Raw genomic sequence first — 12,376 nt, 5'->3', positions numbered from 1 at the left:
CACTCAACTTTAAAACATGAAGCTACAGCTGTAACAGATCCATAAAATTTACCGCACTGAAAAATGCGGGAAATGCCATGGTGGCCAATTCCCAGTCATTTGTTTTTAATTCAGTGCTGCTGTAGCACTCGTGTAGATTTCATTAACAGTCACTGTGGCGTTCTAGTGCATCTAATTTGTCAGTAGTGGCAGTGGATGGAGAGAAATCATACATCACACATGCAAATAAAAAAAACACATACAATGATTTATATAGCAGATATTTAGAATTTCTCAAAGTAATACTGCATTAAATGGTTTTAATAAACTGCACACACATATGCACATATGAAGAAATAGCACACAAACAACAAAAGAGCAGGAAGTCGACAAAGTGTGTTACCTTAGTAAGTGTGTCAAAGTAGCATGATTTCTAATGTCTTCAAGCACATCACAGAAACTCATATGAGGAAATAAACATAAGATAAACAAAGGTTATCCTCAGATTGTAAAATAGGCTTTTATAAATCTACCACAGTTGGACAGAGGTTGTAACCAGCCAACCATTCTCTTCTTGTAATATAGGCTACAAAATTTTTTATAACTTTGTTTCCTAAAATGTCAAAACACTGTGAAAAATGTGAATCAAATTAGAATGAAACTGATTTTAGCTCATTCAAACTCTGAAAAGGAGGAGACACAAACCTTTTGGGGTTACAACAAGAAAAAAACAAAAAGAGACCTACCAAATCAAGCATGCGTTGCTACGTGCTCTGGTAACCACTCTTAAATAAGGCACGAGCCAAAATTAGCTTTATTTAATTTAGATTTTTAATTTAAAAACAACTTTTGTTTTTTTTACATGAGCTCATTTTGAGTTTGATGCCAGTAAAATGTTACAAAGCTGTCATTACAGGGGCAACAATAGACGGCAAAATGTTGTAAATTTGTGCAATCCAGAAAGAAATTTGGTGCTCAACACATTAGGTTAATTAGTAACATGATATATGAAAAGAGCATCCCAGAGAAACTGAGTCTTTCAGAAGTAAAGTTAGGAAGGGGTTCACCTGATCCAGAGAAATCTGGACAAGGCTGGAAACCAGTACCGAATGTTTGTGATCCTTAGTTCTATAATGGAAATTGATGCATGGGCTTTGGGTAGACACTAATAATCAAAAATTTAGCACACAAAGCAAGAAAAAAACATTCAAACAAGCGGCAAAAAATGTTTCTGCATTCTATAAGCATAGTTCATTTAATATAGACTCAATCGGAAAAATAAAGTCAAAAGGGAGCCTGGGGCAGGCCTATGGGCTCCCCTAGTGGTATAGTTGCACATCTGTGAAGGCATCATTTATGCTGAACGATAAATCAGGTTTTGGAGTAACACATTCTTACATCCAGCTGTGTCAGGTATTGCCGTGCATTACTAAGCGAGACTAGGCCAAAACACATTCTGTACATACATATTAAATTAGGGGCAACCTAATGGCTCAGGGGGTTGGGAAGCACATCTGTAACCGGAAGGTCGCCGGTTCGTTCCCCGGGCCTCTGTCAGTCTACAACTGTAGCTGCCCCCACCAGTGTGAGAGTGAATGAATAGTGGAATTGTAAAGCGCTTTGGGTGCCTTGAAAAGCGCTATATAAATGCAATCCATTATTAAAAGACTTTGGTTGGTGAACTGGCCTGCTTGTAAACCAGATCTGACATCTATTAAAAACATTTGGAGCACTAGAAAACAAAAATACAACAAAGGAGTTGTTAAGCTTCTGAAAGTAACAAAGGGAAAGCAATTTATCTCCAAAAGCATAGCAAGTTGACTCCTTAGGTCCCTTTTAACAGACTACAGAGCAGATGCAACGCAGCTGAGTTGTAAACACGCCCCCTTTACAGTTTTTTTAGGAAAAGCTTTGCTGTAATCAATCTCTAAACGAGCCTACTGCTTTCAAGTAAATAAGAAGAATTCTGAAAGCAGCATCTGATGCTTAAAATTAAATATAGGGTTTAAATGATTTGTATATCTTTGCATTTTACACAGTGTGCAAACTTTATAGGAAACAGGGTTATAAACATGCTGTCAATTTAATAAAGGATAATTAAGCAGGCCTCCTGGTCTGAATTCCTGTTACAGCATCATTACATTATTAGTACATTGGTAAACATTTATTCAATAAGGCATTTTGCAGTGTTCTAGTGTGCAAACATGTAAACAGGGCTAGAGCATTTTCCCCTGATTTAGACATAATGCATGCACATTTTGATGTTAATAACTGCTTCTCCATAACATGAGCAGAAACAGTTTCACAGCTTCAGGAAAGTGTTGGAGTGATAGTAGCTCTTACATTTGTGGCAAATGATCTAAGACACTGGAAGTAAACTTGAACATGAAAAAAGAAAAGAACATGTTTTATAAACTTTGTGTAACAACCAATAAAACAGAAGGCTGGCGTGTTTGATGCATCAGTTTAAAAAGTATTTTTTCTAATGTGTGAATTGCACTAAAACCTTCTTTGTTCGTGTTCGGCGACCTGAAACTGACCAACAATGAGTCTGACCTTGATACACAGTGTCCTTCTGTAACTCTATTGCACAAAACCAGGCAGGTGTTTGCAAATATCTGCTCGGCAGTGTTGATTTTTATTACAAAGGTTGAGACTGCATGATCACACATCTTCTGCCAAAGATCCCCACAGTTTCAGTCTGAGTCAGAGTCTGAAAATTCATCTACAAAACAAAAAAAGAGAAGAAAACTCTGCGTCAGACGGAGTATCACTTCTCTGGGTGCACTTTCTGTGGACGAGCTACATCAATAAGGAAGAAAATAACAAGCGCACAAAACGTGGTGCACTTGGAGAAAGGCATTTTTTATCTTTTGAACATAGAGAACTGTCTAAGGGTGCCAGTTTTGTTTTCATTAACAGAGTGCACGCTTTAAGGAATGAAATGAAACTTTTTTGTTGAAAGGGTTGGTTCATGCTTTGCACAAAATGCTTTGCACAGTGGGATCAGACATCAAAGTGAAGTTTATAAATGATCCATCTCTGAATGTGTGCTGCCACCTCAGTGTGGAAACAAAATACTTCAGTTATGGCACTGAAAGCATGCAATTAAAAACATGTTTACCTGAACAGTTTACAGGTCCAGGTGTGTCATTCAATTCAATTCAGTTTTATTTATTTAGTGGCAAATCGCAATAATAATCACTCCAAGGCACATACTCTCACTGGCCACTTTATTAGGTACACCTGTTCAATCACATGGGGGCAGCCCGCTGTCAAGGTGACCTGCTAACCTTCACAGTGAGGTGGAAGTTGATTTAAGTGACTCTGAATGTGCTATGGTTGTTGGTATTTATTTAGATCATCCCTAGGTTTCACAGAAAATTGTTCAAAAAAAGAGAAAATATCCTTTGGCTGAAAATGCCTTGTTGATGCCAAAGGTCAGGCGACCACACTGGGTATCACTCCTGTCAGCTAAGAACTGGAAACTGATGCTACAGTTGACACCAGACCACCAAAATTGTACAATATAAGATTAGAGAAATGCTGGCTGGTCTGATAAGTCTCTACACAACATGAAAGCATGGACTCATCCTGCCTGGAATCAACGATTTAGGCTGGTGCTGGATCTGTAATGGTGAGGGAGATATTTTCTTGGCACAATTAGCAGCAAGTTCATTATAGTTTACTAAAACTAAACTAAAAACTAAAACTAGATGTGAAAAAATGAAAAATCTAAGTTTTTGTTTTAGCTTAGTTTAGTTTAGTTTAGTTTAGTTTAGTTAAAAACTTCATAACGACTTGGCTGATGAGGCGATGATGGATATGTTCACTGAGATTCAGGTTGTCTACAAGACTGTGAGTCAACTGCTTTCAAACCGTTAAGTGTTTTCATTATTTTATAACAATAAAAGCTAAACTGAAACAAGAAGTTCAACTCTGGAAAGTAACTGGATTGAGACTGGATTGAGACAAGCAAAAAGTCAAAATGAAATGAAATAAAGACTAACTAGAAAATGTAACTATAATAACTCTGCTTGGAATTACAAATATTATCAAGTATTATTGCTGATCATTTCCATCCCTTTATAACTACAGTGTCCATCATCTGATGGATGCTTCAAGCATTTGCCACAAAGAAGAAAGAAGAGGGTCCAAAACACAACTACCAAGGTGTAACTAATAAAGTGACCAGTGAATGGACCTGTACTCAGAGCCTGCATAAAAACTAATTTTATTTTTACCTTTTTCTCTCCTATTATGAAACTACATTAAACATGTACTTATATGTACATGAGGTGACTTTGTTACCTTGCTGTCTTGACGGTTCCTCGTTGGACTCCCCTCCTTGCTTCAAGAAACTGGCCAGCTCATTAAAAATGAAATAAAAATCTACGGCAAAAACAATGGTGGCGATGAACCCAAATATCTGCAAAAAGAGGCAAATACAATGTGAATACAATGCCAAATGTATTCAGTTATGGACTATGCTGATGATGATGACAGCGTTACCCCAGCAGCCTTTGAGGAACCGTCTGAGTATCTGGACACTGCCATTATTGAGATGATGAAAAAGATAATGGAGGCAGTCACGCATCTAATGAAATCCTTTGAGAGAAAAACACCGGAGCTGATTCAGAGACACAATCAAACACTACACGACTAATTTCTTCATTTAGCGCCGCAAGATCATGCGGGGCAAAGTTTCAAGGTTCTTTCTGAAACAGCTGCTCTCACCGTTAGAGGCCAGCAGAAACCTTTAAACCTCTCGTTGAATTTGGTGGAGTAACCAAACAGCAAGAAGAGAGAAGCCAGGAATGCCAGCAGGGGGACGGTCACAAATGCTGCTGCCGAGGATCCAGCGAAGCACACGAATGATATAAAGGACAGACCCTAAAAAGAGCAAGACAAAACAAAGAGAAATAGAAAATAAGACAACTCTTTGGCATTTGAAATAAAAAGTTTAAGACGCCAGATGGTGTGGAGTTATTTCCAAGTAGGATTCTCCAAGTCAGATCTAAATAATGAACTGTAGCAGTGCCCCGAAGCTGTTAGTCTGTGTGAATTACAGCTTCAGGCCCACTTCCTGTAAGGAGATACAGCTGTTAAAAGCTATTCACACAGGCTTCTACTCCGTCACCCTTCTCTGTATGCCTCCCACATGTATGCTTGTGCAAACATCCACAAAACAAACGCAGCTAAAATAAAGGAAAATGTTTTATTGGTTTTTATTAATCATAAAGACGAGACGGCCGAGCCCGCCTTGTCTTTGAAGCTCCCCACAGGAAGAGCTGGACACACCACATCAGCACAAATGAAGGCGAGCCCAGACGCTGTAATCTCAAACAGCCACGGCCATCTTGTCTTTGTCTCAGTCAGTTTTCCCACACTAGCCTGATCGTAGGAACTCTAAACCCAAACTCCTGCAGCTATAAAAATGCTGCTACCGAGCGATGTAAAACTTTCCTGTAAGGCAACACTTAACAGTAAAGTTTTGAATATATTCTGTTACAGTGTGGCTGGACTCGTGTCAGTAAAAAAGAAAAAAATTATTGTTTCGATTATAATTATGTAAAAATAATTAAAAAGAAACGTTACAGTTAAATTAAAAAGAATCACTGGGAAAAAGACACTGATTAATAGATTATCAATTAACAAATCTTTTCCAACCTATACTGGCCAGTTTCATTCTAAACACTGACAACATCCAAGAAGAAAAATTATTCAAATATGCCATGAGATATTTATGGAAGACATTTATTTCCTGTGAGTGTGAATCTGTAACCTCTCAAAAACATCCATCATGCATTACGTACCGAGCTGAGAAGCCTCACAATCTTTAGGTGGCACGCTTTGCCTCAACATGTGCCTCTTATTAACAGCTTGTTTGCATTTTGGAAACATGTCAAACACTACACAGTCCTGTCTTTTACTGCACATTAAATGTAGACCCTGTGGTTACACAGAAAGACACAGTGGTCTGACACACTATGTACGGTATTGCATGCTCAGCAGATGCATATATGAGCCTGCCTGATATGTCCAAGCAGCGCAACAGTGGTATTATGGTATGATCTATTTTCTTTAGAAGCCTCGTGTGTAACATTTGAGTTCAGCGACTGTGGACTTGTGTCGTATTATTTGAAATCTTTTTAATCAGAAAGACAATCGCACACAGATGTGTGAGTTCATTCAAAGGTTTCCCAACTACTGCAAGGACGTTTAGCTTACACAGCAACTTAAAGCAAATGAATTTAGCTTCATACCTCGTATCATACCTTTACCACTGAGATAAAAACGTAACATTTGAAAAGGCCACCCTTCATTCAGACTTGGCCCTCATTTTTATACCGGTGGATTATTGTTTGTGGTGCTGAGGTGAAGGAGAAAACATTTTTAACTGTTTGGCATTTAAACAGTTGCTTCAAAAATCAAATAAGCAAAGAGTTGGAAAGTATAAGAAACATGATTTTAAAATCTTGAAAATCCTGCAAAGCATACCACTCACATACAGCGAGATGCACTGACATGCTTCACTTGTGAAAAGTTTAGGAATGGACTCACTGAACAGAAGTGCTGCATAGTATATCACAAATCTCCTAAAATAAGCCTAAACCAGGCGTGGTATCTCACCTACAGTCCAAGTAGGACACACTTCTGACTTCTACTGTTGACAAAAGTCTTGTGTTGCCCTTGATTTCTTTATATTTTGCTAGCAAAATGTGATTTAGATGGAAATACAGTATGTAAGGCAAAAACAGTTTGTGCAGTTCGAACAAGCCTGAAGGTTAATATTTGATATGGCCACCTTTACTCTAAGAACAGGCTGAACTCTCTTAGGCAAGCTTTCTTGTCATTTCTTTAAGTCTTTGGATGTTGGCTGGCTTTTTTTCTGTTCTCTGTCAAGATGATCCCACACGGCTTCAAAAATGTCGAGATCAAGGCTCTGCGAGGCCAATCCAGGACTGATAGTGTCTCATTGTCTGTTTTTCTATCCAGGTATGATTTTACTGCACTGTGTTTTGGGGTGATCGTCATGCTGAACAATGAAGGTGTTGCCAGTCACATGCTTTGCAGATGGTGGATCAAAATCTAATGGTACTTTTCTCTCTTCATAATTCCACCAATTTGGTCAGGTTCTCCAACATCAGCCCCAAACCATGACAGAGCCTCCACTTTGTTTCACAGACACTCACTGTTGTACCTCTCTCCTCCCCACTTCCATTTAAACAACCAAAAATATCAAGTTTGGTATTAACACTACATCAGACCTGTTGCCACTGATTTTCAGTCCACCTCTTGCATGATTTGGCATACCTCACTCTTTTCATTTGTCCACCACTTGTCCAGTTTTCTGAGATTTTTTTTAAGGACACACTGCACATCATGCTGAGATATGCCAAGCTTTCAGCCAATAGTTCTGTGAGAATCACCTTGTTTGTGCAAAAATTTAATTTTATCTCTATCAAGCTGTCTTATCGTTGGCATTATTAAAGATTCGACCACAGAAATCGAAACAATGTATTTTTGCGACAGGCTGCTAATAACAAAGAGGCTAAAGATACAACTGTTTCTTGGCTGAGTATTATGTGGTTTAAGTAAAATAAATCTGAAAATGTTTAACTACTGGGGCTGTCCAAAGAAAAACTTTTAACAAGCCTGGCACTAGAGCAGGGCGATATGGCCAAAAATATTTATCACGATATATATTTGAAAATTTGCGATAACGATATAACTGACGATATAATTGATGCGAGACAAAATACAACTCCACAACATTACTAGCGCAAAAAGACAACCTTCCATTTATTTTCACGTAAACAAGAAGCTGGTTTTTATGTACATTAAAGCTTTATAAAAATGTAACAGTGCAAATGCAAATTCCTTGCTGAAAGTTTAACCAAAAGGCATTTCCAGTAGAAATGGGCTGACATATCCTGAGCATAACCATATATAATATCCACTGAAGTTAAAAAGAGGTGCTTTGCAACATTAAACTGCAGTGTGCAGTACGCATTTTTCGGACCATAAGGTGCACGGGATTATAAGGCACATTAAGCGAAACAAAGCAGTCAGATAAATCAAACTTGATTAAACTCATTCTTCTTGCTTCCTCCACTTCTGTACCATTGATTCATTAATGTTGAATTCTCTGGCAGCTGCTCTATTCCCATGTTGTTGCAGTATATTAATGACTAACCTCGTATTGTGGATGGATTATCTCAGTTGTTCTCCTGACTGAAGTTTGGTCCGTTTACAGCATCCTGCCATGCGATTGCATTTGTCTCTAACCATGAGGAACCTTAACGTTAACTTTTATAAGTGGAAAAGTGTTAGTGTTCCTCCTCCAGCTTCACTGTTTATGTTATGCTAACATAGCTGTGTCACTAGCACATCATTATATACCAGCTAGCCCAACTTCAGTAACCCTACAAACGTCACTGCTGTTTAGTTTCCTGTCTTCATTTATGTTGGAAGTGATAGCAGAGCTGTACGTTTGAATTTTTTCAGAAATCTCTCAGTCAGAACATGCTATATCATGCTTAGGTAACTAGCGAAACTAGCGAGCTAACTTCCGCTAGCTTCCTGCTAACTTCTAACTCCGTTAAATGTAATAACTTTTGTTTTCATGGATGCCTGGAAGTTAAACTTTATAGTTACACTTGGTAAAGCAGCAATGCTGATCGTTTTATTAAAGATCAAAGAATTTAGACAGTTTTCAACTCTCAGTGATGCTGCAGGGTTGTTTGACCTGAAGTCAAATATATGGAGTTTGGGACCCAGATTACTCCCAGATTTAAGAGCATCTTAGTCCGACAAATACGACAATAACAACGGCCGCTTGCATGTTCTGCAAAAAAATGTGCTTTGTTGTGTATCTGATGGACAAATACCAAACCAGTTCCACATCACGGAAGTTGCACCATTTTTACAAACCAACAATCGGCCATGTGCGTATGAAAACAAAGGCACTGCGCATGCGCGTTTTACTCCCATTCTATCGCGATATTTCATTTTCCTATCGTTGCCTAACATTATACCGGTATTACCGTGAACGGTATAATATGGCCCAGCCCTACCTGGCACTACTGGTCACAACAAATTCTGGCTCCTTCAAGAATATAGGAAATATAAAGATATTAGGGTTGGCTAAAGACTTTTGCACACTACTATCTGGGTCTTGTTTAACGTGGGTTACAGGCCATTCCACGCTGTGAAGCAGCAGTAAAGAGACTGCGCTTTGTGTGGGAGTGTAGAGCTGTGCTCCAGGCGACATACAGAAAAGGATGTGACTGCGGGGAAGATAACTGCTCACTCACAGCCCAGCATGAGCCGAATGTCACATGACACAGTTTGAGGGTTTGCAGCGAGAAGACCCTTCCCACAAATAACTCGCGATGCTGGTAATCTCACACTAACACCACGGCGCAAGTTTTTTTTCAGTATTTGGTTTGTTGAAATCGACAATAAAAACCCAAGTTCTTCTCAATATATTTGAACTTGAAATGAATTGTGCACAAAAGAGAGCCTGGAATTACACCGTGGTTTACTTGGATCATTGACAGCGTGGACAACAGTGGTTACCTCAGGCTTTTCACCGCGTGTCCATCCAAACCAGTACGATCCAGTATAAAGTCAGTCAGAGTTTCCTAAGCTTGTCTCACGGCTGCTTTAAACTTACTGTTCTTTCCGTTTCTAAAGGAGACCTAACGGAAACCGAGTGAACCTAAAATGACAGTTAACCAAGCTTTTAAAGTTATTTCTGAATGTGCGCTGAAATCAACACAGTGCAGTGTCTGCAAAAACTGCCAGAAACTACCCACAACTCTGCGCCTTTGGTGAAACAACGGTCCACTGGCGCTCAGATTTGCTGGCCTGGCTCATCGGGTCATTTCTTACCACTTCAGCAATAAGCAGCATTCCTTTCCTGGATGTGACGAACTCTTTGCTGGGAAGAATGGACTTCAGGACAGCCTGGGGCGGCCGGTTCGAGCTGGGAGCCTCGATGTCCCCCATTGTTATGAAAAGAAAAACTCTCCTCGAGCTCCGGGCTGCTCAAACTACAAGTACTGCAGCGATTTTAGTGCAAAATAAACACACACACACACACACACACACTCAAATGAGATATGAGGAGGCGTGAGGCTTCTCTGAGGTGGAAGCGGAAACAATGACAAGCTCGGAAATGCAGCGCGAGCGCCAGAAAAAAAGAAGTGCAACATCTGCTTTCTCCAGATGTGAAATGCGATGCCCCCAGCTGCACACAACGGCGGAAATATACAACTCATGATGTCACAAAGAAAAAAATCTTTATTGATATTTTTTTTCTCTTTCCCTTTACAATTTAGAAATCTTAAACAGCCACACCATGCTTAGTTACAGAATCAAATATGCCTGTGAATAAACTAACAAACACTTCTACAGCTAAACCTTTAAACTACGCACAGAATGCAAAAGCAGTTAGCGGGTTGGGGTCATTCATGCGCACACGTTGTCGTTAGTTTGCTGCAGTTCGTCTGTTTTATGTATTCTGCGTTTCAGTCCTCGGCCTGTTGAATGTGATGATACTGAACAGAATGTAGCTCTCAGCGCACAGCAGCACAGCTAAGAGGAAACACATGATCTGCAAAAAGAGGGTACATCTCAGCATACATCCATTGCATTCCACATGTGTGTGTTCGTGTGTATGTAGGCTACTCATATTGGGAGCGTTTTTACGTTTTTTACACAGTCAAACTTTAAGGACTCGCCTCTCTTTGAGAAACAAGAAAACAAGTCATTCAGGGGTAAAGGCTTGTTTAAACTTAGAGTAGTGCTCCAGAAGTGAATCTATGCCAATGCATGAAGGTTTAATGTTACTGAGCATACTGTATATACACTTAAATACATCTCACCCCTCCAATCAGCATGCCTGTGTTAATGTAAGAAGTCATAGCCATCAAGCTCAAGGTGATGAAGTAAACGCTTGCAAAGACTGAATTCAATACATCCTGAAGAAGGAGAACAAAAAGAAAAGAACAAGAGCTTGAACATGCAACAGGCAGTCACACTTTTTTTTCACTCTCTCTCACTATGTCCAAAGCTGTAACACATCACTTACAACTAGAGGCCAAAAGAAGAAGGTCAGCCTCTTGTTGAGTTTGAGCAGGTAGAGCACCAGCAGAAGCGAGGTGATGAAAAACTCCAACGCTGTGGCTGCGATGTACTTGGGTGTCGAGGCTACAGCAAAACACACAAAAGCCACAAACAGAGTCACCTACAGCAGAGAGGGGGAGATTGCAAAGAGAAACTGTCACTGAGATAACAGAGCCAAGAAAAAAACACTGTGATGTTTGATAACAGCTTATTTTAAAACTGCATTGTGTACTGTGAGGTCTCCTTCCTTCTCGTCCACTGGTTGCTTCGCAATTTTTTTTTTTTTTGCAACGTGTTGCACCTCTCAGTTTAGAGAGAAAAACAGGAACTGTCATTTTGAGAAGCTTTCCTCATGACATTTAAAAAGATTAAACAGGTCATGATCCACTTCAGCAACAGCCTTTAAATCACATACTAACATTTACCAGCTAAAGCATATAGCATTGTGAAGCTATTGCGCCATGTTCTGTTTCTGTTCCCCCTTTTTAACAGGCACAAGGCAGCGAAACGGCATGTATCAGCTGTTTTACACCACATTACGCCAAATGTCCAAAGTTAGGATATAAGCAAATATCTCACCATCTCTGTCACCTTCACAATCCCCCTCCTGGATTTGAGAAAAGCAGTGTCCACTTCCATTGCTGTCTGTTTTGTTGTCATTCTACAGCATGATGATCTGATTTCAACAGAGAACTCGCTCAGTCTGTTTCCTGAAACATGCAATTTCCTTTGATAGAAATAGAAAATGACTGATCACAAGAATAGACACTGTATTTTCACACTTACTGCTACTTATAACTGCTCAGGGGGAAAAAACACAAGTAAAAATGAGCTCTGGCTCCAACAGAAACCTTACACTTACCTTACACTGTGGGTAACACATCATATTTACTTTTAGGATGGATAAGATTATAATTAACATCTTCATCAACTTCAGTAAATGTTGAACATCAACAGGAAATAACTGAAGATTTCTGTTTCAGCAGTTAAATGCAGAGTCAAACCATGACCTAATAAGCCTACACCCTGACTACTCTGATACTCATACTTGGACTATGGTTGTGCTACCAGTTGGCTAATCCATTTTAAAAAGCTATGTCTTCCTCTTATTTATTCTCAGCCAGATTGGTACATAGGTGTCTGTGAAGCTTCTCACTGCAGATTTTACTTGTATAATTATGTATGTGAGAAATACAGCTAATCTTGACTCTTGAAATTACCATCAGATATTTTTGGCTACAGGAACAAATCCTTTATGAGC

General features: G+C 39.3%; 2 protein-coding genes across 4 annotated transcripts; both read right to left on the bottom strand.

Annotated features, from left to right (window-relative positions):
- Positions 1-227: 227 nt before the first annotated feature.
- LOC146718798 (CKLF-like MARVEL transmembrane domain-containing protein 3) lies at positions 228-10,194 on the bottom strand. The gene is made up of 5 exons (XM_085455743.1): positions 9,880-10,194; positions 4,717-4,872; positions 4,492-4,587; positions 4,291-4,408; positions 228-2,704 (listed from the first exon to the last, which is right to left on the bottom strand). The coding sequence occupies exons 1-5, from the start codon at positions 9,994-9,996 to the stop codon at positions 2,676-2,678; spliced, it is 516 nt and encodes a 171-aa protein (XP_085311869.1). The 5' UTR covers positions 9,997-10,194; the 3' UTR covers positions 228-2,675.
- Positions 10,195-10,272: 78 nt separating this feature from the next.
- Positions 10,273-12,308, bottom strand: LOC146718797 (chemokine-like factor). Of its 3 annotated transcripts, none has more exons than XM_085451829.1 (5): positions 11,978-12,308; positions 11,695-11,791; positions 11,081-11,236; positions 10,875-10,970; positions 10,273-10,603 (listed from the first exon to the last, which is right to left on the bottom strand). In XM_085451829.1, the coding sequence occupies exons 2-5, from the start codon at positions 11,773-11,775 to the stop codon at positions 10,502-10,504; spliced, it is 435 nt and encodes a 144-aa protein (XP_085307955.1). In that variant the 5' UTR covers positions 11,776-11,791; positions 11,978-12,308; the 3' UTR covers positions 10,273-10,501. The 3 variants fall into 3 exon arrangements, with proteins under 3 accessions (XP_085307955.1, XP_085307807.1, XP_085307881.1); XM_085451681.1 differs by having other exon boundaries at positions 11,695-11,842; positions 11,978-12,307; XM_085451755.1 differs by lacking the exon at positions 11,978-12,308 and having other exon boundaries at positions 11,695-11,951.
- Positions 12,309-12,376: the final 68 nt, after the last annotated feature.

The sequence above is a fragment of the Copadichromis virginalis genome, linkage group LG1 (genome assembly GCF_057382275.1).
Source record: "Copadichromis virginalis isolate Kocher_CV1m ecotype Utaka linkage group LG1, C_Virginalis_male_GT1.1, whole genome shotgun sequence".
Lineage (NCBI taxonomy): Eukaryota > Metazoa > Chordata > Actinopteri > Cichliformes > Cichlidae > Copadichromis > Copadichromis virginalis.
This window is presented reverse-complemented; position numbering and strand designations above follow the sequence as displayed.